Raw genomic sequence first — 25,111 nt, 5'->3', positions numbered from 1 at the left:
CCATCACCATACCACTGGGCCCTGCCCCATAAGCCTGACCGCCCCTGTCCATTGTTAACATCGAACCCCTTCCCCCCTCCCAAAAAACCCCCCTACAAAAACAACCCCCAACATCCATCCCTCCACCCCCTCTTGCTCGCCTCGTAGGCCCATTGAAGCCTGCTATCCAGGCTCCAACGTCCGCAGCCCTCCTCTCACCACAACCCCGATCACTAACTGACTTTAGTTAGCTAGCGCAGGTGGCTCCCCCCGCCAAGACCTCTCGCCCCCTTCCACCCAGTCCCAGAGAAAGAAACTGCAAAACAAACCCAACAATCCAACCCCTACAATCACTAACATAACATTTAACCGTCGCAACACAGAACGCCATTAACTTGAACTCTGTAACAATGCAAAGAGAAGTAAATTTCAATACAAATCAGTAAAAAGAAAGTTGTAACATTTGTACATTTTCCAGCCGCTCAAACACAGTCCACAGTCTCTCTTCCAGTTCCGCTCTTCATGTCTGTCCCAAGCCTTCTGCCCTCATGAACACCTCAGCCGCCTCCGCTGTCTCAAAATAAAAGTCTTTGGCGTTATATGTTACTCTCAACTTCGCCGGGTACACCACACCAAATCGTATCCCCTTCTTGTACAAAGCCGCCTTCACTCGCCCAAACGCCGCTCGTCTTTTTGCCAACTCCACCGTCAAGTCCTGGTCGATCCGAACCGCAGTACCATCCCCAGCACCTCACGCTCCTGCTTCGCCCAGCTTAATACCTTCTCCTTCATGCAAAACTTATGGAAGCAGGTCATTACTGCACTTGGCGGCTCATTCACTTTGGGCTTCGGCCTTAATGACCGATGAGCTCGGTCTAGCTTGTACAGGGTGGGGCTTTCACCCTCCCCCATCAGCTCCGCCAACTTCTTAGCGAAGTATTGCATTGGCCTTGGGCCCTCTGTCCCTTCGGGCAAGCCCACAATTCTCAAATTGTGCCGCCTTGAGCGGTTTTCCAAGCCTTCCAGCTTTGCTCGGATTCCTCTGTTAACCTCCACCACCCTCCGCAGCTCGTCCCCCATCGAGGTGACCTGGTCGCTGTGTCGTGTCACGGCCTCCTCCACCTCCTTCATCTTCTCGCCCTGCTCTCTCACCTCGGCCGATGCCTTTGCCACCTCCACCTTCATCGGGCCGATTGTCTCCTCCACCCATGACCTCAACACGACCGCCGTCTCCTTCCTCAAGGCCTCCATGTGCCTCACCAAATGTTTTTCCAGCTCCACCGCCATCACCTCGGTCATCTTCTCCACCGTAAGTAGTGCGGCCCCGCCTTGCAGCTCGGCTTCTGCCATCCTGTCAACACTTTTGCTCGTCTTCTCCTTCGGCGGCGAACCCGCATTTCCTCCTTTCTTCGACGCTGCTCTTCGCATCCTTTAGTGGCTTATTGTTTTTTATCTTCTTTCTTTTCTCCTCTCTCCCCCTTCACCCTCCTGTCCTTCATCAATCTGACATTCGTTTTTTGACAAAAAAAACTTTCACCAAACTTCCTTAAACTTTCTTTTTCTCCTCTGCATTCACCCAGAGCTCCCCTGGGATCAGGCTTCAGCCTTCTTTCTTCCTCCTAGGTGGGAGCCATCCGACGTGGAGCACCCTCCCTACATGGTGCCCTGGCCTCGGGTCTGCCACCTCGGCCTCCTCGTCGCTCCGCCCCCGCTGCTCTGACCTGCCGCGCCGGGCCCAGCGCCTCAGCCCCCGCCGCCCGACACCCGCGCGGGGTTCTTCGCCGGTTTTTAAACCGGCGCTGCTGGCTGCTCACGACGGCCTCAAAGGCCGACAATAGTCGGGGAGTGCATGGGGACTCGGGGATTTCCGCGAATCGCTGCCACCGGCGGGAGCTCTTGTTGTTGCGGCCGCCCTGCTCGGCCACGCCACCGGAAGTCCAGTCCCTCGTGTTAAAGCACTTTCATGTCATTTGAAACACAGTAGGAGCTAAGAGGAGATTTGATGGAACTGTTGAAAATCATGAAGAGTTTGAAGCAAATGAAGTGAAACTGCTTCCGGTGGCTGAATTTAGCAAGAACCAAAGGCAAAGTTTAAGGTGATTGCAAAGGATAGTGTGGGCCTATCGGCCGGATGTCTCCTTCTGTGCTATCCTAATCTATGATTCTATAACTCTACCAATTAGAATTGAGCTAGGAGTTTCCACATCCCTCGCCTTCAATTGTTCAATTTCTGCACGTTCGGGTGGCTTTGCACCATAAACGTTCTGGTAAATCGAGCGACAACAGAGCGAACACCAATGGTGCTTCTAGTCAGTCAGGGGGAGGATTTCTCTCTGTCCACGACTGCACAGCGGGCAAACACCGAAATCTCAAAGACCGTGCCCTAACCCCGCAGTGCTCCCAAATCTTAACTGGTTCCTTCAAGCGAGGGAAGTGTTATACCCCGCACGGGTCTCACGGGGTGGGGACGATACACTACCCCGTGGAGCTCGCAGGATAAGGGGGCCAGGGACCCTTAACACAGTTCCTGTGCCTTTCGGGTCCTTCGGCCGCGCCCAGCGCAGGATCGCCACGGGTGGGACGCAGACCCCGGGCGGGAATTCGGACGCTGGACGGGCACCGACAAAGAATCCCGCCCTTTGTATAAATAGAGTCGGCTAGTCATGCACCAACTCGGGAAGACCCAGTGGGGAACTACTGGCACCGTACATAATAGTTAACGTGTTGAATCAAATAAGTTTTGTTTATCTCCGCAACCCGGTGTGGACTCCTTTCGTTGCCCCTTACAAAAGGAAGCTACTCGATTAAAGAGCAATTAGGGATGGCCAATAAACGCTGGCCCAGCCTGCGACACACACGTCCCATGGATGAATGAAAAGAAAACGTGACTTCAGTTTTTCACATTGTTGTTTGTGCAAATGCTGGGATAATTGAGTGTATGCTTCAGTTGTGATTAAGAGAAGGTGACACTAATTGGGGAAGGGTTCGGGCACATCTTTCAGAACCAGTTTCCATCTGTAGTGGAAGGGAGAGGTAGGCTGCACTTACGTTATATTGAGTATGTGAATAATCCTATGTTGAAGACAGACTGGCTCCTGATTCTTCCTTCACCAGGTGGACACGTCCAGCGTATTAACATTGTTGGCTCATAATGCTCCCTCAAATGGGCAGGACGCAAGCTACTCAGTTTTAGGACAAGAGGAGATGGGTAAAAAACTGTAGCGCACAAAGACTCCACGAGACGAATAGAGTGAAGTCGATGAGGCTTTGTGCGCTACAATTTATTAAGCGTGTCTGTTCCCCCGCAGCTCGATAGTAAACTGGCCTGCGGGGGAAGACTCCGGCTTCTTATACTCCGCCTTCAGGGCGGAGCTTGAGGTCAACGGCCAACCAGGACCCGGGATCTGTCAGCCAATGACATTAGGGCTTCCAGTCCCACATGACCCCCAATACATACTACCACAAACTGTAACCAGGAATTTGAGTGTGGGGGGAAACTGACCCCCCCCCCCCACCCCCCCCCCCCCCCCCCCCACCCCCTCCCCACTCCGATTCTCCTGGACATCTCCCAAACCCTCAGTCCTCCTGAATCCCAGGCAATTCAGGAGCACAGTAACTTTACCAAATATTGGGGGATCACGTTGTGCGGTGCTAATTACTACACCATTCCTCTCACAGTAAGAGCAGCACGGTAGCACAAGTGGATAGCACTGTGGCTTCACAGCTCCAGGGTCCCAGGTTCGATTCCGGCTTGGGTCACTGTCTGTGCGGAGTCTGCACGTTCTCCCCGTGTCTGCGTGGGTTTCCTCCGGGTGCTCCGGTTTCCTCCCACAGTCCAAAGACGTTCAGGTTAGGTGTATTGGCCATGATAAATTGCCCTTAGAGTTCAAAAAGGTTAGGAGGGGTTATTGGGTTATGGGGATAAGGTGGGTTAGGGAGATAGAGTCGGTGCAGACTCGATGGGCCGAATGGCCTCCTTCTGCACTGTATGTTCTCTCATTAAGCTGCATGAATTTTAGATTTTGGAGATCAAAATCTTGCCAATAAAGACAGAGTTTGTGTAACCGTGAGCTCTGAGCTGAGGTTACTGATTTCGACAAATCACATTTGCATCATTCCATAATGAGCATGATGTTCCACACAGTTTCCATCCAGTCACATTTATCAATATTATGATGGCCAGTAACTTTCTCCACATGGTGCATTAGGACACTTAAGAGTGAATCATGGCTTTATTTCCATAAAAAGTGCATTAGCCTAAAGTACCTCGTGTTTAATGTAGGTGTTGATCCACAGCGGCAACATTACATCCTCCAGAGTTTTTGGAGGGCAGTGCGCACCATTACCTCTTTGACTACAGTGTACACTTTCTTCATTGATTAGTTTCCCCACAGGGGTGTCATAGATCAACCACCAGTCAACTGCAACCATTAATTGTCTGTTAAATATTGCCTCACATCTGTCCTGCCATTGATTCTCCCGTATCCACAAATCTGATTTTTGTCACTGAATCACTCGAGCCCCTTTCTTTATTTAAATAAACATTTCCTCGTCGCACTTTCAGTTCAACATCTCAATAGTGCAGACTAATATAGATAGGCTCACACACAATGGTTTCCAGGCTGATAAAGGTATGCCAGTGAAATTGTCAATTTAAGGGAATCCTTCGGCACCTGTGCAGAACCAATATCGTCACTCAACGGGTCAACAGCGGAGCTAAAACCTGAACTTCGGTCTCCTTTTTTGTTGGCCTCTTTTCTGCAACCCAGGTTGCGAGTTAAAATTACAAGAAGATTATGGGTGATGCCTTCAGTTGCCTGATGCACGATCAATTGAACAAAGACGAGAGTGGGATACAACTGAGGCTTTATTGCTCTAAGATGTGTGGCCTCCCACAGCAGCGGGTGAAATTACTGCTGAATGGAGGACATGCATATTTATACTCTGCCTACTGGGCGGAGCCAGCAGGCAGGGGCTACCGGCGAACCTGTAGCTCAGGTCCTACCTTACATCACCTAATACAGGTGTGACAGTGGTTTACCACATTGCACACCAGCAAATATTCACACACTAAAACAGGGCCCTCCCTAATCACATCATAGCCCAAAGTTCTGCGGCATTGCGCAATCAAGACTCACAAAAGCTGCATTACAAATTGGCCTAGATTTCTATTATCTGAAGGCCAGAGAAAGTGTAGTTCCTCAGTTATTATTAAATACCCGCCAGCTAGCAGTCATTCCCCCAAATATAAAAGCATCTAATAACTAGTTGCAATTGGCACTTCAGAAACTTAGGATTAAGAGGCTGTCATAAAATACCAGACAACTAGCAGATATTAATTAACTCCAAAAATGATGACATACTTGGTTTTTTGCAACTTCTGCTAGTAAAGGAAAGTAAAATGTCTGCCCTTCATTTTTCATAATATTCCAGTCACCCAGTTTAACATTAGCTGAAAAAATGTAATAGCTCCATTTGACAAGCATTTCATTTTAGATGTAACTTCACGGAGGTAAAAATCCAAAGGAAATCAGTTATCATGTTAGTAAAAAAACGACTCCATAAAAAGAAAAATTTACATTTATATAATGCCTTTCACAACTCGTCAAAGCACTTTACAGCCAATTAAGTACTTTTGGAGTGTAGTCACTGTTGTAAGGTAGGGAAAGCAGCAGCCAGTTTGCACAAAGCTAACTTCCACAAGTGGCAAATTGATAATGAGCAAAAAAAAATCTATTGTCGGAATTATGATCACGGGATAAATATAGCCAGGAGACCATGAAGAACTTCCTCGTTCTTCTTCGAAAATGTGCTGTGGAATCTTCTACGCCTACCTGACTAGGCCTCAGATTGACATCTTGTCCAAGGGACTGGATCACCAATAGTACTGCACTCCCTCAGTTCAACTGTTTAACATACCCCACCTTCAATCCAAAGCAAATCCACTCCAATCTCAGTCACAGAGTTTCAGTACGCAAATTCTTGTGCGCGCACTCACTCTGCGGGATGTGCTCCAGCCCATTGTCGACTCCTCCGTGAAGCATGTGAGAAAGTGGGCCTCTTGTTAAACACCCGGAAAACTAAGGTCCCCTACCAACCGGCTCCCTCAGCACGAAACATCCTACCACTGATTAAGATCAAAGACAAGATCCTGGAAAACGGGGACTTTTTTCACAAGTTGGAGGACCCTTCTCGACAAAGACAGACATGGACAACAAAATTCATCATCACCTCCATTGTAGCAGCTCAGTATTTGGTTTGCCGTTAAAAAAAGAGTACTCAAGGACGAGCATCTCAAACACAAGATTAATGTCATGGTTACCAGGCAGCAGCGACCCCTGCACTCCATACGGTTTGGAGACTCGCACAACCTATAGCAGTCACCTCAAGGCACCGGAGAGGTGCCAACATCAGAGCCTTCATAAGATCCTCCAAACCCAGGCGGCGGGAATGGCAGCATCCTCTCCCAAGCCAGCATGTCCAACATTGAGGCACTAATCGCTCAAACACAATGCCGCTGGGCAGGTCGTGACATTCCTACCCCTGCAGCTGCTCCACTCAGAATTCAGTCGCAATGGGAGACTCCCAGGAGGGCTGCAGAAACACTTTAGGGGACTACTGGTGCCGTAGTGGGTATTGTCGCTGGACGAGTAAACCCGAGACCCAGAGTAATGCTCTGGGGATCCAGGTTTGAATCCCGTCACTGCCGACGGTGAAATTTAAATTCAATAAAAATCTGGAATTAAAAGTCTAACGATGACCGTGAAACCACTGTCGATTGTTGTTAAAAACCCATCTGGTTCACTAATGTCCTTCAGGGAAGGAAATCTGTCCTCATTACCTGGTCTGGCCTACATGTGACTCCAGACTCCAGACCCTCAGCGATGTGGTTGACTCTTGACTGGCCCCTCAAGGGCAATTAGGGATGAGGAGACGCCCATGTCGCATGAACAAATGCAGGGTAATAACCATGAGGGCTTGAGGCAGAATCAATCAAAGAAACTGATCCCATTAGTGGAAGGGTCAAGGCCACCGACTCAGCAAACAGTAAATTGACAAAACAACTAATGGCAAGATGAGGACAATCTTTTTTACACAGGGAGTAGGTGCAGTCTGGAAGGCACTGCCTGAGAGGAGGGTGGAGGCAGATTCAATCCCGACTTTCCAAAGGGAATTGGGTCAGCGTCTGGAGGGGGAAAAATTTGCTGTGGGAAAAGAGGAGTGGGATTATTAAATTGCCCCTCCGGTCAGCCAGCTCGAGCTCGACAGGTTGGATAACCACCATCTATGCTGAAACCATTCTACGGTTCCAGCCCCAGAAAGGCGCTGACCCAAATTTTAAGGTGGAGGTGCCAGAGGACTGGAGAACAGCTAATGTGGTCCCACCATTTAAAAAAGGTTGTAGAGACAAAACAAATATTATAGACCAGTGAGCTTCAGTCAGTGATAGGGAAACTATTGGAGAGAATTCTGAAGGAAAGAATCAATCTCCACTTGGAGAGGCAAGGTTTGATCAGGGATAGACATGCAGCATGGCTGTGTTAGAGGGAGGCAATGCCTAACAAATTGGATTGAATTTTGTGAGCATGTGACCAGGTGTATAGGTGAGGGTAGTGCAGTTGATGTAGTTTACATGGATTTCAGCAAAGCCTTTGACAAGGTCCCACATGAGAGACTGATAAAGAAGATAAGGATGAGATACAGGGTAATTTGGTACAGTGGATTCAAAATTGGCTTAGCGGTAGGAGACAGGGGGTGATGACAGACGTCTGCTTTAGCGACTGGAAGCCAGTGACTAGTGGTGTACACAGGGATCTGTGCTGGGTCCCCTATCGTTTGTCATTTACACAAACGACATAGATATGGGGGGGGGGGGGGGGGGGGGGTAGGGTCAGTAGGTTTGCAGATGACACTTACAGAATACTGAGAGACCTAGATAAAGTGAACATGGAGAGGACGTTTCCACTGGTAGGAGAAACTAGAAGCAGAGGACACAATCTCAGACTAAATAGACGATCCGTTAAAACAGAGATGAGGAGGAATTTCTTCAGCCAGAGGGTGGAGAATCTGTGGAACTCATTGCCGCAGAAGGCTGTGGAGGCGAAATCACTGAGTGTCTTTAAGACAGAGATAAATAGGTTCTTGATTAATAAGGGGATCATGGGGTTGTGGGGTGAAGGCAGGAGAATGGGGATGAACATCATATCAGCCATGATTGAATGGCGGAGCACACTCGATGGGCCGAATGGCATAATTCTGCTCCTAAATCTTATGGTCTTTTCCACAAAGATTGGCAGCGTGATTAACAGTGAGATTGAGTGTCTTGGGTAACAGGAAGATATAGACGGGATGGCCAAATGGGCAGATAAGTGGCAAATGGCATTTAACCCTGAAAAGTGTGAGGAGATACACTTTGGAAGGAGAATTTTAACAAGGAAGTATTCAACGAATGGTCTGACACTAGAAGTTCTGAGGAACAGAGGGACCTTGGCGGGCTTGTCCATAGATCTCTGAAGGCAGAGGAGCAGGTTAATAGGGTGGTGAAAAGGGCATATGGGATACTTGCCTTTATCAATCGAGGCACAGATTACAAAAGCAGGGAGGTCATGTTGGAGTTGTACAGAACTTTGGTGAGGCCACAGCTGGAGCACTGTGTGCAATTCTGGTCGCCACATTATAGAAAGGATGTGATTGCACTGGAGGGGGTGCAGAGGAGATTCACCAGGATGTTGCCTGGGATCATCATAGAATTTACAGAGCAGAAGGAGGCCATTCAGCCCATCGAGTCTGCACCGGCTCTTGGAAAGAGCACCCTACCCAAGGTCAACTGAGACATTTAAGTTTATGAAGAGAGGTTGGATAGGCTTGGGTTGGTTTCTCTGGAGCAGAGAAGACTGAGGGGTGCCCTGATCGAGGTGGACAAGGTTATGAGGGGCATGGACAGGGTGGATAGGGAACAGCTGTTCCCCTTAGTTGAAGGTTCAGTTACGAGGGGACACATGTTCAAGGTGAGGGGTGGGAGTTTCGGGGGGGACTTGAGGAAAAACGTTTTTATCCAGAGGGTGGGGACGGTCTGGAACGCACAGCCTGGGAGATGCGGGTTGCCTCACATCCTTTAAAAAGTGCCTGGATGAGCACTTGGGCACGTCACAACATTCAAGGCTATGGGCCAAGTGCTGGCCAATGGGGTTAGGTAGGTGAGACAGGTGGCTTTCAGGTGCCAGTGCAGACTTGGAGGGCCAAAGGGCCTCCTCTGCACTGTGTGACTCTGTGGTACCTCAGCATTGCGAAATCTTCCACTTCCCATCCTTACACACTCGGAGCAAAATTACTCAACTTTTGAGGACAGTTGTGTGTGTGTGAGCCTGATATTAGCAACCAATGTATACGTCAATGTTCCCCTTGAGTGGACAGTCAGGAGGTCACACTCTCAGGATGAGGGGTCAGCCATTTCAGACTGAGATGAGGAGGAATTTCTTCATCAAGTATCTGTCTACTTCTGCCTTAAAGGTATTCAAAGACATTGGGGTGAATGCAAAACAAGTCATTCGCATGGATTTAAATCTCATCAGCGGGTTGGACACTTCAAGCTCCACCCTTCCGCGATGCTCCACCCCTTTCAGGCGGAGGTCACACGGGCACGAATTGGTGCGAGTATTTGCCAGAGGGGCCTGGGTGCCATGGCTGATGGGGGGGGCAGGAGGCTAGAAAAGCACTCAAACATTGTTGGGCTTTCTGGGGGGGGTTGGCTGTGCCGCATGGGTCACGGGCCTTGGGTGACGGTCTGAGTTTTGTTTCATTTTTTTCTTATTTTACGTTTTTTTTTTTAATTTAGAGTACCCAATTACTTTTTTCCAATTAAGGGCAATTTAACGTGGCCAATCCACCTACCCTGCACATCTTTGGCTTGTGGGGGTGAGGCACACGCAAACGCAGGGAGAATGTGCAAACTCCACACGGACAGTGACCCAGGGAAAGGATCGAACCCGGGTCCTCAGCGCCGTGAGGCAGCATTGCAAACCACTCTGTCACCGTGCCGCCTTGACTGTCTGAGTTTGAATGTTCTCCCCGTGTATGGGTGGGTTTCCTCCGGGTGCTCCGGGTTCCTCCCACAGTCCAACGATGTGCAGGTTGGATGGGGTTATAGGGATAGGGCGTTGGTGTGGGCCTATGTAGGGTGCTCCTTCAGAGGGTCGGTGCAGACTTGATGGGCCAAATGGCCTCCTTCTGCACTGTAGAGATTGCCTGTGTTAATAACCTGATTATAAATGCATGCTGAAGGTTTTGAAGATATCCATGGTAATCTTCAGGGGCCAGAATTCAGAGGGATGTAATACTGCAACAAGATCAAGAGTGGTGTGCCTCAGGGAATCCTGAAGAGTCACGAAGAGTGAATAAGTCATCCCATAATGAGGAATCAAGTTCCCCTGGTGCGCGGACCATCATTTATTCCTTGAACAACCTTCCTAAGTAAAACAGACCATCTGCCATTGTCTGATTGCTGATGGTGGGATCTTGCTGTGTGATGCACTATCAATTACCACAAAGACGAGAGTAGTGGAATAATTTATTGAGCAAAGATGTTGTGCCTCCTGCAGCTGGAACCAGAATGGCTGCAGCACCGGCGAGCGCACACATTTATACCCCGCCTACTGGGCGGAGCCAGCAGGCAGGGATTTACCCATGTATCTCTACTATACGTGTCTTACCGTAATATATATAATACTGCTAGTGGTGACTACCACACCGTGCACGGATTTGCTGCTATGTTTCCCACAGTACAACAGTCGCTGCACTTCAAAGGGTATTTCATTGGTTATGGAGCATTTTGGTATGTCTTGAAGTGGTGAAAGGTGCTATTTAAATGCAAGTTCCTTCTTTCATTATTCCTTTTTCAAACAGCGCTGGTCAAAGATTGGGATGGGGGAGAGCCAACTCCCTCTCGTAGAGATGATTAAAAACATAAAACTGTAAACAATGTGTAAACACTGAGGAACACTTAGTGTACGCCATGTTAAGAAATGGAGTTATTACCCAGACTACTATTGATCAGTTTAAAGCTAACTTTGTGTGGAGAGTATTTACAGAATCACAGAATTTACATTGCAGAAGGAGGCCACTTGGCCCATCGAGTCTGCAGCGGCCCTTAGGAAAGAGCACCCCACTTAGGCCCACACCTCCACCCCATTCCCATAACCCAGCAACCCCACCCAACCTTTTTGACACCAAGGGGCAATTTATCATGGTCAAACCACCTAACCTGCAGGTCTTTGGACTGTGGGGGGAAACCGGAGTACCCGGAGGAAACCCACGCAGACACGGGAAGAACGTGCAGACTCCGCACAGCCAGTGACCCAAGCCGGGAATCGAACTTGCGCCCCTGGAGCTGTGAAGCCGCTGTGTTACCGTAATGCCTGAAAGATGGGATTATCCCACTGTGGATGGCAGTGCCCACTGGCGGGATCTTCCAGTTCGGCCCAAATCAATGGGCTTTTGCATGGCTCGCCTGCCCCACCGCCTGGGAACCTGCCACGGGTGGGTGGGGGGGGTGAAGGGGGGTGTCGACGAGACTGGAAGATGCCGCCTAATTGTAAAAACTGAGCATTTCAACAAGTTATTCGACAGGGGACAATACCTTATAATCAGCGGGGCCCGGCATCTTTTGTCTGGCGGTGGAATGTAAACGGGGAGCTGTTGATCCAAATCCTCCTCCGATTGGACTCTCTAAATTGGCTTTCCTTTGGCTTTCCCAAGCCAGAGTGTGGTGCGTGATGTTGTAGCTTCCTGGACCTGTTGAAATCAGAAACACTTGGCACTCTATGTACTTGAGAAATCCCTGTTTGCCACCAAGATATGGAGTCAAGCTGCGGGCATCCATTAAGACATTGTTGTCACTACTGATTTAAGACATGAGGCCTCATTTAAATATGTCGGCGCCCGATTCTCCCGAGGCCCGGGAACACCTGCATCTGGGAGACCTCAAAACATGGCAGCGTTTAGTGCCGTCCACACAAACGTGGACCAGGTGTAACGGCACCTGGGGGGGGGGGGGGGAGGGGGGGGGTGGTACCCTGGCTCTCCCACTGGCACCACGGCACTGCTGGCCTGGCACATTGGTAGTGCCACCCAGGCAGCCTGCTAGTGCCAGGGTTCCCGAGTGGCACTGCCAGGGTTCCCGAGTGGCACTGCATACTGGAAGGGCACTACCAGTGTGCCAGGCTGGCCGTGCCCGGGTGCCAGGTTTCCCATGCCAAGGATTGGGCCCGGGGATGAGAGATGGGGTGATGGGGTCTTAGGAACTCCCTAAGAGGTAAGTTGGGGCAGTGGGGGGTGGGGGGGTCCCGAGGCCACGGAAATGAGATGGGATGTTCCTCGCCGAAGCCAAAAGAACCCGACTGAGTCCCATATACACGCCCAAAAACGGGACTCTGGGGCGCAATTCTCCGTAATCAGCGCGATGTCCGCCGACCGGCGCCAAAAACGGCGCAAATCAGTCCGGCATCGCGCCGCCCCAAAGGTGCGGAATCCTCCGCATCTTGCGGGGCCGAGCCCTAACCTTGAGGGGCTCGATCCGCGCCGGACTGATTTCCGCCCCGCCAGCTGGCGGAAAAGGCCTTTGGTGCCCCGCCAGCTGGCGCGAAACTGACTTTGCCGTGCGGCGCATGCGCGGGAGCGTCAGCGGCCGCTCATGGCATCCCCGCGCATGCGCAGTGGAGGGGGTCTCTTCCGCCTCCGACATGGTGGAGACCGTGGCGAAGGCGGAAGGAAAAGAGTGCCCCCACGGCACAGGCCCGCCCGCGGATCGGTGGGCCCCGATCGCGGGCCAGGCCACCGTGGGGGCACCCCCCCGGGGCCAGATTGCCCCACGACCCCCCCCAGGACCCCGGAGCCCGCCTGCGCCGCCTTGTCCCGCCGGTAAGAGAGGCGGTTTAATCCACGCCGGCGGGCCAGGCATTCCAGCAGCGGGATTTCGGCCCATCCGGGCCGGAGAATCGCCGGGGAGGGGGGGGGGGGGGCGGGCCCGCCAACCGGCGCGGCGCGATGCCCGCCCCCGCCGAATATCCGGTGCCGGAGATTTCGGCAACCGGCAGGGGCGGGATTCACGCCAGCCCCCGGCGATTCTCCGACCCGGCGGGGGTCGGAGAATCACGCCCCATATTTGCAGGTTAAATCGCGCCCAGTATAAGCAACCCATGTTACTGAGAGCAGCTCTGGGCACCACATCTTAGCAAGGATATTTTGGCTTTGGAGGGGGAAATGAAACCTGGATTACAGGGGTTAAGTTACGAGGCGAGATTACACAAATACGGCCTGTTTTTGCTAGAATTTAGTTGGTTAAGGGTGATTTGATTGAAGTCTTCACGATATTAACAGGAAAAGGTAGGGTAGATAAAGAGAAACTATTTCCACTGGTTGGAGATTCTAAAACTAGGCGGCATAGTCTAAAAATCAGGGCCCGACCGTTCAGGAGAGATTTTGGGAAGAACTTCTTCACTCAAAGGGTGGTAGAGGTTTGGAATTCTCTCCCACTAATGGCAATTGATGCTAGGTCAGTTGTAAATTTTAAATCTGAGATAGATAAATGCTTGTTCAGCAAAGATATTAAGAGATATAGGCAGGCCCATGTGGAGTTAGGGCACAAATCAGCCATGATCTCATTGAATGGGTTAGGGATGATACGCACTGGGTGGGGATGGTGGGCACTGGATTGGGGATGGTGGGCACTGGATTGGGGATGGTGGGGTAACGCAGTGGCACAGTGGTTAGCACTGTTGCCTCACAGCTCCAGGATCCCAGCTTCAATTCGGGCCTCGGGTGACTGTCTGTGTGGAGTTTGCACGTCCTCCCTGTGTCTGTGTGGGTTTCCTCCGGGTGCTCCAGTTTCCTCCCACTATCCAACGAGGTGCAGGTTAGGTGGATTGGCCATGATAAATCGCCCTTAGTGTCCAAAAGGCTAGGTTGGGTTACGGGGATAGGGTGGAGGTGTAGGCTTAAGTAGGGTGCTCTTTCCAAGGGCCAGTGCAGACTCGATGGGCCAAATGGCCTCCTTCTGTACTGTAAATTCTATGATTCTATGAATGGTGGGACAGGCTCGAGGGGTTGAATGGCCTCCACCTGTTCCTATGTCATTTTGTTTCAGAGTTGGAATAAAAAGTTTCATGCAAGACGTCACTAAATGACATTTCCAAGGTTTTCCAATTAACCCAAATACGGAAGAGTAAACTCTAGTTATTCGGCCTAAGACACCAATTGTCTCACACCATTTCTGGGAATTCAATGTGGAAAAATATCAACTCATTTGTTCTTCGGACTCAAATAGGAGAGGCAACAGGGATTGAAATAGATACATATTCAAAATGCAAATCATTGAATAATTCAGGTGAAGCTACTTTGAATGAACAACAGCAGAATGAAAACATAATCTTACCGTGGCCTTCATATTTCCCTGTTTTTTTGTGAATAGGAGAGAATGAAACTAATCCTAGTATTAGGCTGACAACTCAATATTCCCCTTCCTCAATCAAAGAAGTCACGTAAGTACCTTTGAGTGCAGCACTTTGCAGAGAAAGAAAGCATTTAACATAAAAAAACAAAATCAATGACTGATAATCATCGGCTCTAATAATCTTTTTATCACTTCTGCTGTCAGTGATTTTCCTAAAATCCATTTTTATTGTATGACACGTCACAGAGAAGAGATATGAAAAATGGCAGCATAATGGAAAGTATCCCTTTCATCGACTGCAGGGGCCATCACTTGGGGAGTTTTCAAAGATTTGACAATGTAGTTAGAATCTTCATTTAAGTGCGACTAATTTCAATATTTGTTCCCCAGGTTAGTCAATGAACATTAATCATGGGTAGATTTAAATTTAGTTTTTGAAGAAGTCGGGGCATAGGTTTTAGGAAACTGCGCTGCCGATGAAGTCACTTGCTTGTCGGGAGCTCTGGGCCGGGATTCTCCGAAATCCCGGCCAAGCGGCGACGCCGGCGTCAACGGACCTCCAGTCCCAGTCATTCTCCCCTCCCTCGGGAGCTAGAACGGCGCCAGAGTACTGTGCGCTGCTCCAGCGGCGAAGGACGGCCCTACACAGCCGGTGCAGATCCACGCATGCACGCGCTACGCCCGTGGTGCGCATGCACGGACCCGCGCCGGCCCCCGGGAAATATGGCGGAGCCCTACAGGGGCCCGGCGCGGAGGAACATAGCCCCCCCTCGAATGAGCGTGCCCGCCAATCGATAGCCCCCGATCGCGGGACTGGCCACCGTGGAGGCCCCCTCTCCCCGGTGTCAGCTCCCCCCAGCCCCCCACCAGGACGGCCCCCGCAGCCGTAACGGCGCGGTCCCGCTGGGTAGGACCATATGCAAATGACGGCGGCGGGACTCGGCCGAACTCGGCCCGTCGAGCGCAGAGAATCGCCTCGGCGACCGCGCCGGCGCAATTGGCACGTGGGATTGGGATTGCATGCCCCCCCCCCCGGCGATTCTCCGGCCCGGCGCGGGCTCGGAGAATCCCGCCCCAGATCGGGGAATCGAGCAGAGAGGTTGTGCAGGGCCAATTTTCAGCGCCCCCCAATTCTCCAACCAGAAAACCAGGAACATCAGAAACCAGCGATCACCATCCGCAGGTCACCAAGGTCAGCAAGGCGCCATGCCAACAGCGCCATCTTCAAATGAGTACCTCTTACTAATTGAGCAGGTGTTTGAGTGGTAGGTGATCCACTAGCAGGCAGCACAACTACATCCTTGACAATACAAAGCAGCATTCTTACACTGTTCCATTTCATTTACTGCCAACACAGAACGTTTCTGCCTAAAACACACGTTAACTGTAACAGATTGTGTATCCTAGGATAGGACCTTGCTAATGTCTTCTGCGTAGAATTGTCATCCCTCCAGGATTGACCTCCAGGATTCCAGGAAACCGCAGCAAACAAAACTGGGGAGTAAAATTATAGAGGCAGAGAAACATTGTTCTCTTAAATTGTTTGAACTTCTGTTTTGACTAGTTATAAAAATATCAGAGATAGGGCAAGGCCATTTGCCTGGCAAGAATCATCCAATCAATTGATGGAAGAATCATAGAATTTACAGTGCAGAAGGAGGCCATTCGGCCCATCGAGTCTGCCCCGACCCTCTGAAAGGGCACCCTACCGCGGCCCGTGGCCCCGCCCTATCCCTCCAACCCCACCTAACCTGCACATCTTTGTACACTAAGGGGTAATTTTGTGGCATTAAGAAAGGTTATAAATAAAGATTATAATTTATCATGGCCAATCCACCTAACCTGCACATCTTTGGACTGTGGGAGGAAACCGGAGCGCCCGGAGGAAACCCACACAGACACAGGGAGAACGTGCCGACTCTGCACAGACAGTGACCCAAGCGTGAATCGAACCGGGTCCCTGGCGCTGTGAGGGAGCAATGCAAACCACTGTGCTACCGTGTCGTTCCTATTGACTTTCTAATTGCAAAGTTCCCGTGGTAAATCTGTAAGGATGAACATTCTGGGTGTCCATTGGCAAATCTCTCTTCCCAGCTCCTAACCTTTCAAATTCTTTACCTCTCTCTTCCCCAACTCCAATCTCCTCCAACTCTCCATCTCTATCCCCCCAACTCTAAATGTGTCCACCTCTCTCCCCGACTCCCAAACTTCTCCAACTCTCTATCTCTCTTTCCCCAACTCTAAACCATTCTCCACCTCTCTCCCCCAACTCCAAACCTCTCTCCCCAATTCTAAACCTCCCCACCTCTCTCTCTCCCCCCCACCCACCTCGCCACATTCAAACCCCTCCACCTCTCTACCTCTCTCTCTGCATGTAAGATACTTCTTAAAACCTATTTCTTTGACAAAACACTTGGTCATCTTCCCTACATGCCAGAGTTGTGTCTAAACCCTACATGTTGTTACCTGCCCCGATCATATGTTCAGATTTACCCTAAGCCGTGCCCCAGGGTAGATTTTAATAATACATATTGTTAAGAACCTCGCAGATGTTAATTGCGAGGGTATCCCAAACCCAGATGGGTAACTTGGAACACTGGTTCTGAGCTGTATATATTTTCAATTTAGTATGGAGTGAGAAAAGATATGCAAACAAGGGAGGAATAGTCCAGTCATTCTATGATCAATCAATAGAGAATATTTATTAACTTAAAAAGAAAAACACATGGTAAGAAGGGCTATAATACACTACAACAGTACTCTTAATGACACTGCTGGCTATACACACAGTAGTACATGAAGAAGTTATCCCTTTGCTCCCAACCCACCAACGTTTCCTGAACTCTGAGACGCACCTTGTTCCCAAACAACATCCAATATCATAAAACTCTATGAGCTAAATCCAGCAGATAGTTACCATGCACAGGTTATTTGTCCACATTTGGGAAAACTGTCTTCAGTTTCATCGAAGGGGTAATTTTCATAGGTTCGAATTTTGGATTTTAACCAGCTGCCCTTTTAGCAATAACTTCGTTTTCAGGGGCGTCTTTCTTTGCAGATGGATGTGGCTGTCAATGGAGCTGCTGCTACTGTGCCCCTTCCTCCAGTTATTGCGCTATAGAAATATTGTTCTTTCGCTTTGGTGTTACCAACCTTGTGGACCCGGCTTTTAGCATACTGGTGTCAATTCCCTTATCTCTCCACTTTGAAGTTACCTCTTCTACATTCCATCGTTTTCTTCTAGTCACATTTGTAATAGTCACGGTATGCTAATTCGCATATCAGCCCCCCCCCACCTTATCAATTCCCCTTTTTATGTTAACCCAATTTTATTTTTTTGATCTTAATATTCCCCAATTCATAACACCTTCCCTCTTTTTTTCAAAAGAAACCCCTTAATTCGAAAGACAATTTCATTTCTCAACCATTTTTTGTCAGTTCTACCTTACTGAACGTTACAAAGATTTAAAAACATCCATTATTTGATTTGATTTGATTTATTATTGTCACATGTATTAGTATACAGTGAAAAGTATTGCTTCTTGCATGCTGTACAAACAATGCATACCGTACATAGGGAAGGAAGGAGAGACTGCAGAATATAATGTTACAGTTATAGCAAGGTGTAGAGAAAAGATCAACTTAATACGAGGTAGGTCCATTCAAAAATCTGATGGCAGTAGGGGAGAAGCTGTTCTTGAGTCGGTTGGTACGTGACCTCAAACTTTGGTATCTTTTTACTGACGGAAGAAGGTGGAAGAGAGTATGCCCGGGTGCGTGGGGTCCTTAATTATGCTGGCTGCCTTTCTGAGGCAGCGGGAGTTATAGATAGAGTTAATGGTAGGGAGGCTGGTTTGCTTGATGGATTGGGCTACATTAACAACCTTTTGTAGTTTCCTGCGGTCTTGGGCAGAGCAGGCTCCATACCAAGCTGTGATACAACCAGAAAGAATGCTTTCTATGGCGCATCTGTAGAAGTTGGTGAGGGTCATAGCTGACATGCCAAATTTCCTTAGTCTTCTGAGAAAGTAGAGTCGTTGGTGGGCTTTCTTAACTATAGTGTCAGCACGGGGGGACCAGGACAGGCTGTTGGTGATCTGTACACCTAAAAATTTGAAGCTCTCAACCCTTTCTACTTCGGTCCCATTGATGTAGACAGGGGCATGTTCTCCACTACACTTCCTGAAGTCGATGACAATCTCCTTCATTTTGTTGACATTGAGGGAGAGATTATTGTCGCCGCACCAGTTCACCAGATTCTCTATCTCATTCCTGTACTCTGTCTCGTCATTGTTTGAAATCCGACCCACTACGGTGGTGTCATCAGCAAATTTGAAAATCGAGTTGGAGGGGAATTTGGCCACACAGTCATAGGTGTATAAGGAGTATAGTAGGGGGCTGAGGACACAGCCTTGTTAGACACTGGTGTTGAGGATGATCGTGGAGGAGGCGTTGTAGCCTATTCTTACTGATTGTGGTCTGTGGGTTAGAAAGTTCAGGATCCAGTCGCAGAGGGAGGAGCCGAGGCCAAGGCCACGGAGTTTGGAGATGAGTTTCGTAGGAATGATGGTGTTGAAGGCTGAGCTGTAGTCGATAAATAGGAGTCTGACATAGGTGTCTTTGTTAGCTAGGTGTTCCAGGGTAGAGTGCATGAACATGAAATCTTCCCCAAAGTATTTAGAATCAAAGTTCCCAATAGTCCCTTTTACACTCGTGACAATCCATCAGCGATGATGTTTCTTTTTCCAGGAATGAGTTTCAAATTAAACAGTTGTAGAAACAAACTCCATCTAAATAACCTGGTGTTCCGATTTCTAAATCTCTCCCGACTATGGTCTGTATATATGATGGTTTCTACTGAATTATAGGAAACATAAAACGCAAAATGTTGGAATGCCAATATCAAAACTTTTTTAAATTGCGGAATACATCTGTTGATGAGGAGCCGACCCTAAAGGAGCAGGGGCCAGCCGGTGAGGATGGAGAGCCGCCGCCCTACAGGTCGAGGACAGGGGCTATCCGCTGCGGTCGTGGCTGATGATGCCTATCCGGAGGCCACAGACAAACATGGAGGCCCACGACAACGACGCCCAAGCTGAGACCAGGACCATGATCGAGCAGTGCATCGGCGTCCCGAAGGTACAGTTTAGGTGCCTGGGCCGCTTTGGAGGGGCCCTCCAATCTTGCCCCAGGAGGGCAGCCTACATCATAAGAACATAAGAACTAGGAGCAGGAGTAGGCCATCTGGCCCCTCGAGCCTGCTCCGCCATTCAATGAGATCATGGCTGATCTTTTGTGGACTCAGCTCCACTTTCCGGCCCGAACACCATAACCCTTAATCCCTTTATTCTTCAAAAAACTATCTATCTTTGTCTTAAAAACATTTAATGAAGGAGCCTCTACTGCTTCACTGGGCAAGGAATTCCATAGATTCACAACCCTTTGGGTGAAGAAGTTCCTCCTAAACTCAGTCCTAATTCTACTTCCCCTTATTTTGAGGCTATGCCCCCTAGTTCTGCTTTCACCCGCCAGTGGAAACAACCTGCCCGCATCTATCCTATCTATTCCCTTCGTAATTTTATATGTTTCTATAAGATCCCCCCTCATCCTTCTAAATTCCAACGAGTACAGTCCCAGTCTACTCAACCTCTCCTCGTAATCCAACCCCTTCAGCTCTGGGATTAACCTAGTGAATCTCCTCTGCACACCCTCCAGTGCCAGTACGTCCTTTCTCAAGTAAGGAGACCAAAACTGAACACAATAGTCCAGGTGTGGCCTCACTAACACCTTATACAATTGCAGCCTGCTGCATCCTCCACAACATCGCGCGGCAATGACATTTGATTTGATTTGATTTATTATTGTCACATGTATTAGTATACAGTGAAAAGTATTGTTTCTTGCATGCTGTACAAACAATGCATACCGTACACAGGGAAGGAAGGAGAGACATGATGGAGGAGGAGGATAAACAGCAGGCCTCGTCCGACAAGGAGGATGTGGGGGGAGGCCAGGATGGGCAGTGTCATAATATACACCAGTATATCATGGTGCAGACACACACTGATGGACACACAGTGGGACCAATCAACATACACAACACCGCAGCCAATCACCAGTGAGAGCACACGCACTATAAAGACAGGGGACATCAGAGTTCCCGCTGATTCAAGTTGCAGCTAGCTAGGAGCACAGAGGTCACAGCCTGCAACACAGACATTCACCATGTGCTGAGTGCATCGACTGGTTAGGACAAGGCAAAGGTCTTTAGTTAAAGCTGGTATCGTATTTACCCACAGTTCAAGTATGTTTAAATAGTTAACCTTTTAATAAAATAGTGTTGCACTATTTCAAGTGTTGGTGACCTGTATGTGATCCAGAACACCCAACACAGCATGATACCAGGAGTTAGACCATAAGACCATAACACATAGGAGCGGAAGTAAGGCCATTCGGCCCATCGAGTCCACTCCACCATTCAATCATGGCTGATTTCAACTCCATTTACCCTCTCTCTCTCCATAGCCCTTAATTCCTCGAGAAATCAAGAATTTATCAACTTTTGTCTTAAAGACACTCAACGTCCCGGCCTCCACCGCCCTCTGTGGCAATGAATTCCACAGACCCACCACTCTCTGGCTGAAGAAATTTCTCCTCATCTCTGTTCTAAAGTGACTCCCTTTTATTCTAAGGCTGTGCCCCCGGGTCCTAGTCTCCCCTGCTAATGGAAACAACTTCCCTACGTCCACCCTATCTAAGCCATTCATTATCTTAAAGGAGTTGAGGGATATTAGCACTTCTTAGACCTACCTGCAAGTGACCTGCCTTCCGCCAGCATTCCGTTATTCTGCAACATGGACAACATCAGCCCGCCGCCGCCACTCCGCATCGCCGGCAGCCTCGGGGCCAACTGGAAGATTTTCAAACACCGCTTCCAGCTCTTCCTCGAAGCCATGGACAGGGAGGGCGCCTCGGAATCCAGAAAGATTGCTCTTCTCCTCTCCACGGCCGGGGACCATGCCATCCACATTTTCAACTCTCTCACCTTTGCAGATGACGAGGACAAGACGAAGTTCAAGACGGTTCTCCTCAAATTTGCCACTCACTGCAACGTAGAGGTGAATGAAAGTTTTGAACGCTATGTGTTCCAGCAGCGTTTGCAGGGTAAGGACGAACCTTTCCAATCCTTTTTAACGCACCTCCGCATCCTTGCGCAATCTTGCAACTACGGGCCCACCTCCGACTCCATGATACGCGATCAAATCGTTTTCGGTGTTCAGTCGGACCCCCTACGTCAGCAGCTCCTCAAAGTAAAGCAACTCACCCTAGCGACCGCCATCGAGACCTGTGTCCTTCATGAAAACACCACGAGTCGGTACGCCCATATACAAGTGGCTGAAACGGCGCGGCAAGGTCCCGACGAGGCGGAACGGGTCCAAGTGATTGAACACCTCCAGGGCCTCAGCCTGGATGAGGGCGGCCATTTCGCGCGCTTTTCGCGGACTCCAGCGCTTGTACGCACCAAACGAGGGGACAGCAACACGGAGGAACATAATGCGCATATGCGCACCATGCAGGACCGCACCGCGCATGCGCAGTGGAGCAGCGAACGTGCTGACGTCACGACGTGCGGCAACTGTGACTCCGCCCATTTAACGCGGCAATGCCCCGCAAAATCTCGACAATGCCTACGATGTGGAAGACTTGGCCACTATGCTGCCTGCTGTCGAGCAGCTCAGCCTGCCAATTCATATCGCTTCAGCCAGCCTCGCAGGAATGTTCGGGCAATTCAACCCACGGTCACCGAGTCCGATTCCGACCTCCCACATAGCAGTGACACCGAGGACCCGAAGGCGGCGTTTCGAGTCGGTGTCGTAACGAAAAACAGGCTGTCCCCGAAGCAAAGACACCAGCCGCTGTCGGTATACAGCATCGATCCAGACGATGAGTGGTGTGCCACCCTGACGGTCAACCGGTCCCAAATACGATTCCGCCTGGACACTGGTGCCTCCGCCAATCTCATGGCGTGGTCTGCTTTCCAAAGCCTTTGTGTCAAACCAACCATTCTCCTATCGGCCTGCCAGCTATTGGACTACAATGGCAACATCATTCCTGCTACCGGCTCATGCCAACTTGAAGTGACGCACAAGTCACGAAAAGCCATCCTTCCTTTCGAGATCGTGGGCTCCTCGAAGGACTCTCTGCTTGGCGCACAGGCATGCAAATTGCTAAACCTCGTTCAAAGAGTTCACTCTCTCTCTCCTGATGACACATCTGCCTTCTAGGATGCTGACTTCAGGGCGCAACTCAACGCCATCATCGACCAGCACCACGACGTCTTCGAAGGCATGGGCACGCTCCCATATACGTACAAGATCATACTCAAACCGAATGCCACGCCTGTGGTGCATGCACCTCGCAGAGTCCCAGCACGCCTCAAGGACCGCCTCAAGCAGCAGCTGCAGGACCTCCAAGACCAAGGAGTGATCTCCAGAGTTATGGAACCAACCGACTGGGTCAGTTCCATGGTGTGTGTAAAGAAGCCTTCCGGCGAGCTCAGAATCTGCATTGATCCAAAGGATCTGAATCGCAACATAATGAGGGAGCATTACCCAATCCCCAAGCGCGAAGAGATCACATGCGAGATGGCTCGCGCCAAGCTCTTCACCAAACTTGTCGCCTCGAAAGGATTCTGGCAAATTCAACTAGACAGATCCAGCAGGAAACTGTGTACCTTTAACACCCCTTTTGGCAGATATTGTTACAACAGGATGCCGTTTGGGATCATATCGGCATCAGAAGTATTCCACAAGGATCATGGAACAAATGATGGAAGGCAATGAAGGGGATTGACGGAGGGGCTGTTTAGCACAGGGCTAAATCGCTGGCTTTGAAAGCAGACCAAGGCAGGCCAGCAGCACGGTTCGATTCCCGTAACAGCCTCCCCGAACAGGCGCCGGAATGTGGCGACTAGGGGCTTTTCATAGTAACTTCATTTGAAGCCTACTTGTGACAATAAGCGATTTTCATTTCATTTCATTTACAAGGTGTTCGCGTCTATGTTGACGACATAATCATTTGGTCCACCACCCCGCAGGAGCATGTCAGTTGCCTCCAGCGCGTGTTCAAACGCATACGGGAGCAGGGCTTACGCCTCAACAGAGCCAAATGCTCCTTCGGCCAGATGGAACTCAAGTTCCTAGGGGACCACATCTCCCAGTTGGGTGTGCGGCCGGATGCGGACAAGGTGGCTGCCATCACAGCCATGAAAAAGCCAGAGGACAAGAAGGCAGTCCTCCGATTTCTGGGCATGGTCAACTTCCTAGGGATGTTCATCCCTAACCTTGCCTCTCATACCACAGCTCTCAGGAACCTGGTCAGGAAGACGACAGACTTCCAATGGCGACAGACTTCCAATGGCTTCCCGCCCACGAGCGCGAATGGAGAGAACTTAAAACCAAACTCACCACGGCCCCGGTATTGGCCTTTTTTGATCCAACGAAAGAGACAAAAAATTTTGACCGATGCCAGCCAATCTGGCATTGGGGCAGTGCTCCTCTATCGTGATGAGGCCTCATCATGGGTCCCCGGTGCATATGCATCACGCGCCATGACCCCCACGGAACAGCGCTACGCGCAGATATGAAAGGAGTGCCTTGGCCTGTTGACCGATGTCGTCAAATTTCTTTTTTTTAAATATATTTTATCGAAAAAAAAATTCCCAAACAACAATTTTTCCTCTTACAAAACAAACGCAACAGTAACAATACAGAAATTTTTAACAATACACAAGTAACAAAACCCCCTTATCTATTGACCTAAACTAAACTAAACCCCCCCCCCTCCCCCCTCCCCCTGGGTTGCTGCTGCTGGTCATCTGTCTTCCCTCTAACGTTCCCCTAGGTAGTCGAGAAATGGCTGCCACCGCCTGGTGAACCCTTGAGCCGATCCTCTCAGGGCAAACTTTATCTGCTCCAGTTTAATGAACCCCGCCATATCATTTACCCAGGCCTCCAGTCCGGGGGGTTTCGCCTCCTTCCACATGAGTAGGATCCTACGCCGGGCTACTAGGGACGCAAAGGCCACAACGCCGGCCTCTTTCGCCTCCTGCACTCCCGGCTCTTCCGCAACTCCAAATAGAGCTAACCCCCAGCCTGGTTTGACCCGGGCCTTCACCACCTGCGAAATCACTCCCGTCACTCCCTTCCAATACCCTTCCAGTGCCGGGCACGCCCAAAACATATGTGCGTGGTTTGCCGGGCTCCCGCCACACCTCCCACATTTGTCCTCCACTCCAAAGAACCTGCTCAATCTTGCTCCCGTTATGTGTGCTCTATGTAGCACCTTAAATTGGATCAGGCTAAGCCTGGCGCATGAGGAAGAGGAATTCACCCTGCTTAGGGCATCAGCCCACATACCCTCCTCTATCTCCTCCCCTAATTCTTCTTCCCACTTTCCTTTTAGTTCGCCCACCGACTCCTCCCCCTCTTCCCTCATCTCTCGATAAATCTCTGACACCTTGCCCTCTCCGACCCACACCCCTGAAAGCACCCTGTCCTGTATCCCCTGTGTCGGGAGCAACAGAAATTCCCTCACCTGTTGTCTAGTAAACGCCCTCACCTGCATATATCTCAAGAAATTTCCCCGGGGCAACTTATACTTTTCCTCCAATGCTCCCAAGCTCGC

General features: G+C 49.9%; 1 protein-coding gene across 3 annotated transcripts in view; it reads right to left on the bottom strand.

Annotated features, from left to right (window-relative positions):
• The window catches only part of stpg2 (sperm-tail PG-rich repeat containing 2), a 649,746-nt gene that overhangs the window by 460,304 nt on the left and 164,331 nt on the right, over positions 1-25,111 (bottom strand). For all 3 annotated transcript variants that reach the window (XM_072495293.1, XM_072495294.1, XM_072495292.1), the window contains one exon: positions 11,615-11,769. In XM_072495293.1, the coding sequence (XP_072351394.1) occupies positions 11,615-11,769 (155 nt within the window). The remainder of the gene's footprint in view (positions 1-11,614; positions 11,770-25,111) is intronic.

Source organism: Scyliorhinus torazame, chromosome 3, assembly GCF_047496885.1.
Source record: "Scyliorhinus torazame isolate Kashiwa2021f chromosome 3, sScyTor2.1, whole genome shotgun sequence".
Taxonomy (NCBI): Eukaryota; Metazoa; Chordata; class Chondrichthyes; order Carcharhiniformes; family Scyliorhinidae; genus Scyliorhinus; species Scyliorhinus torazame.
The sequence above is the reverse complement of the archived record's forward strand: the minus strand, read 5'-3'. Positions and strand labels throughout refer to the sequence as shown.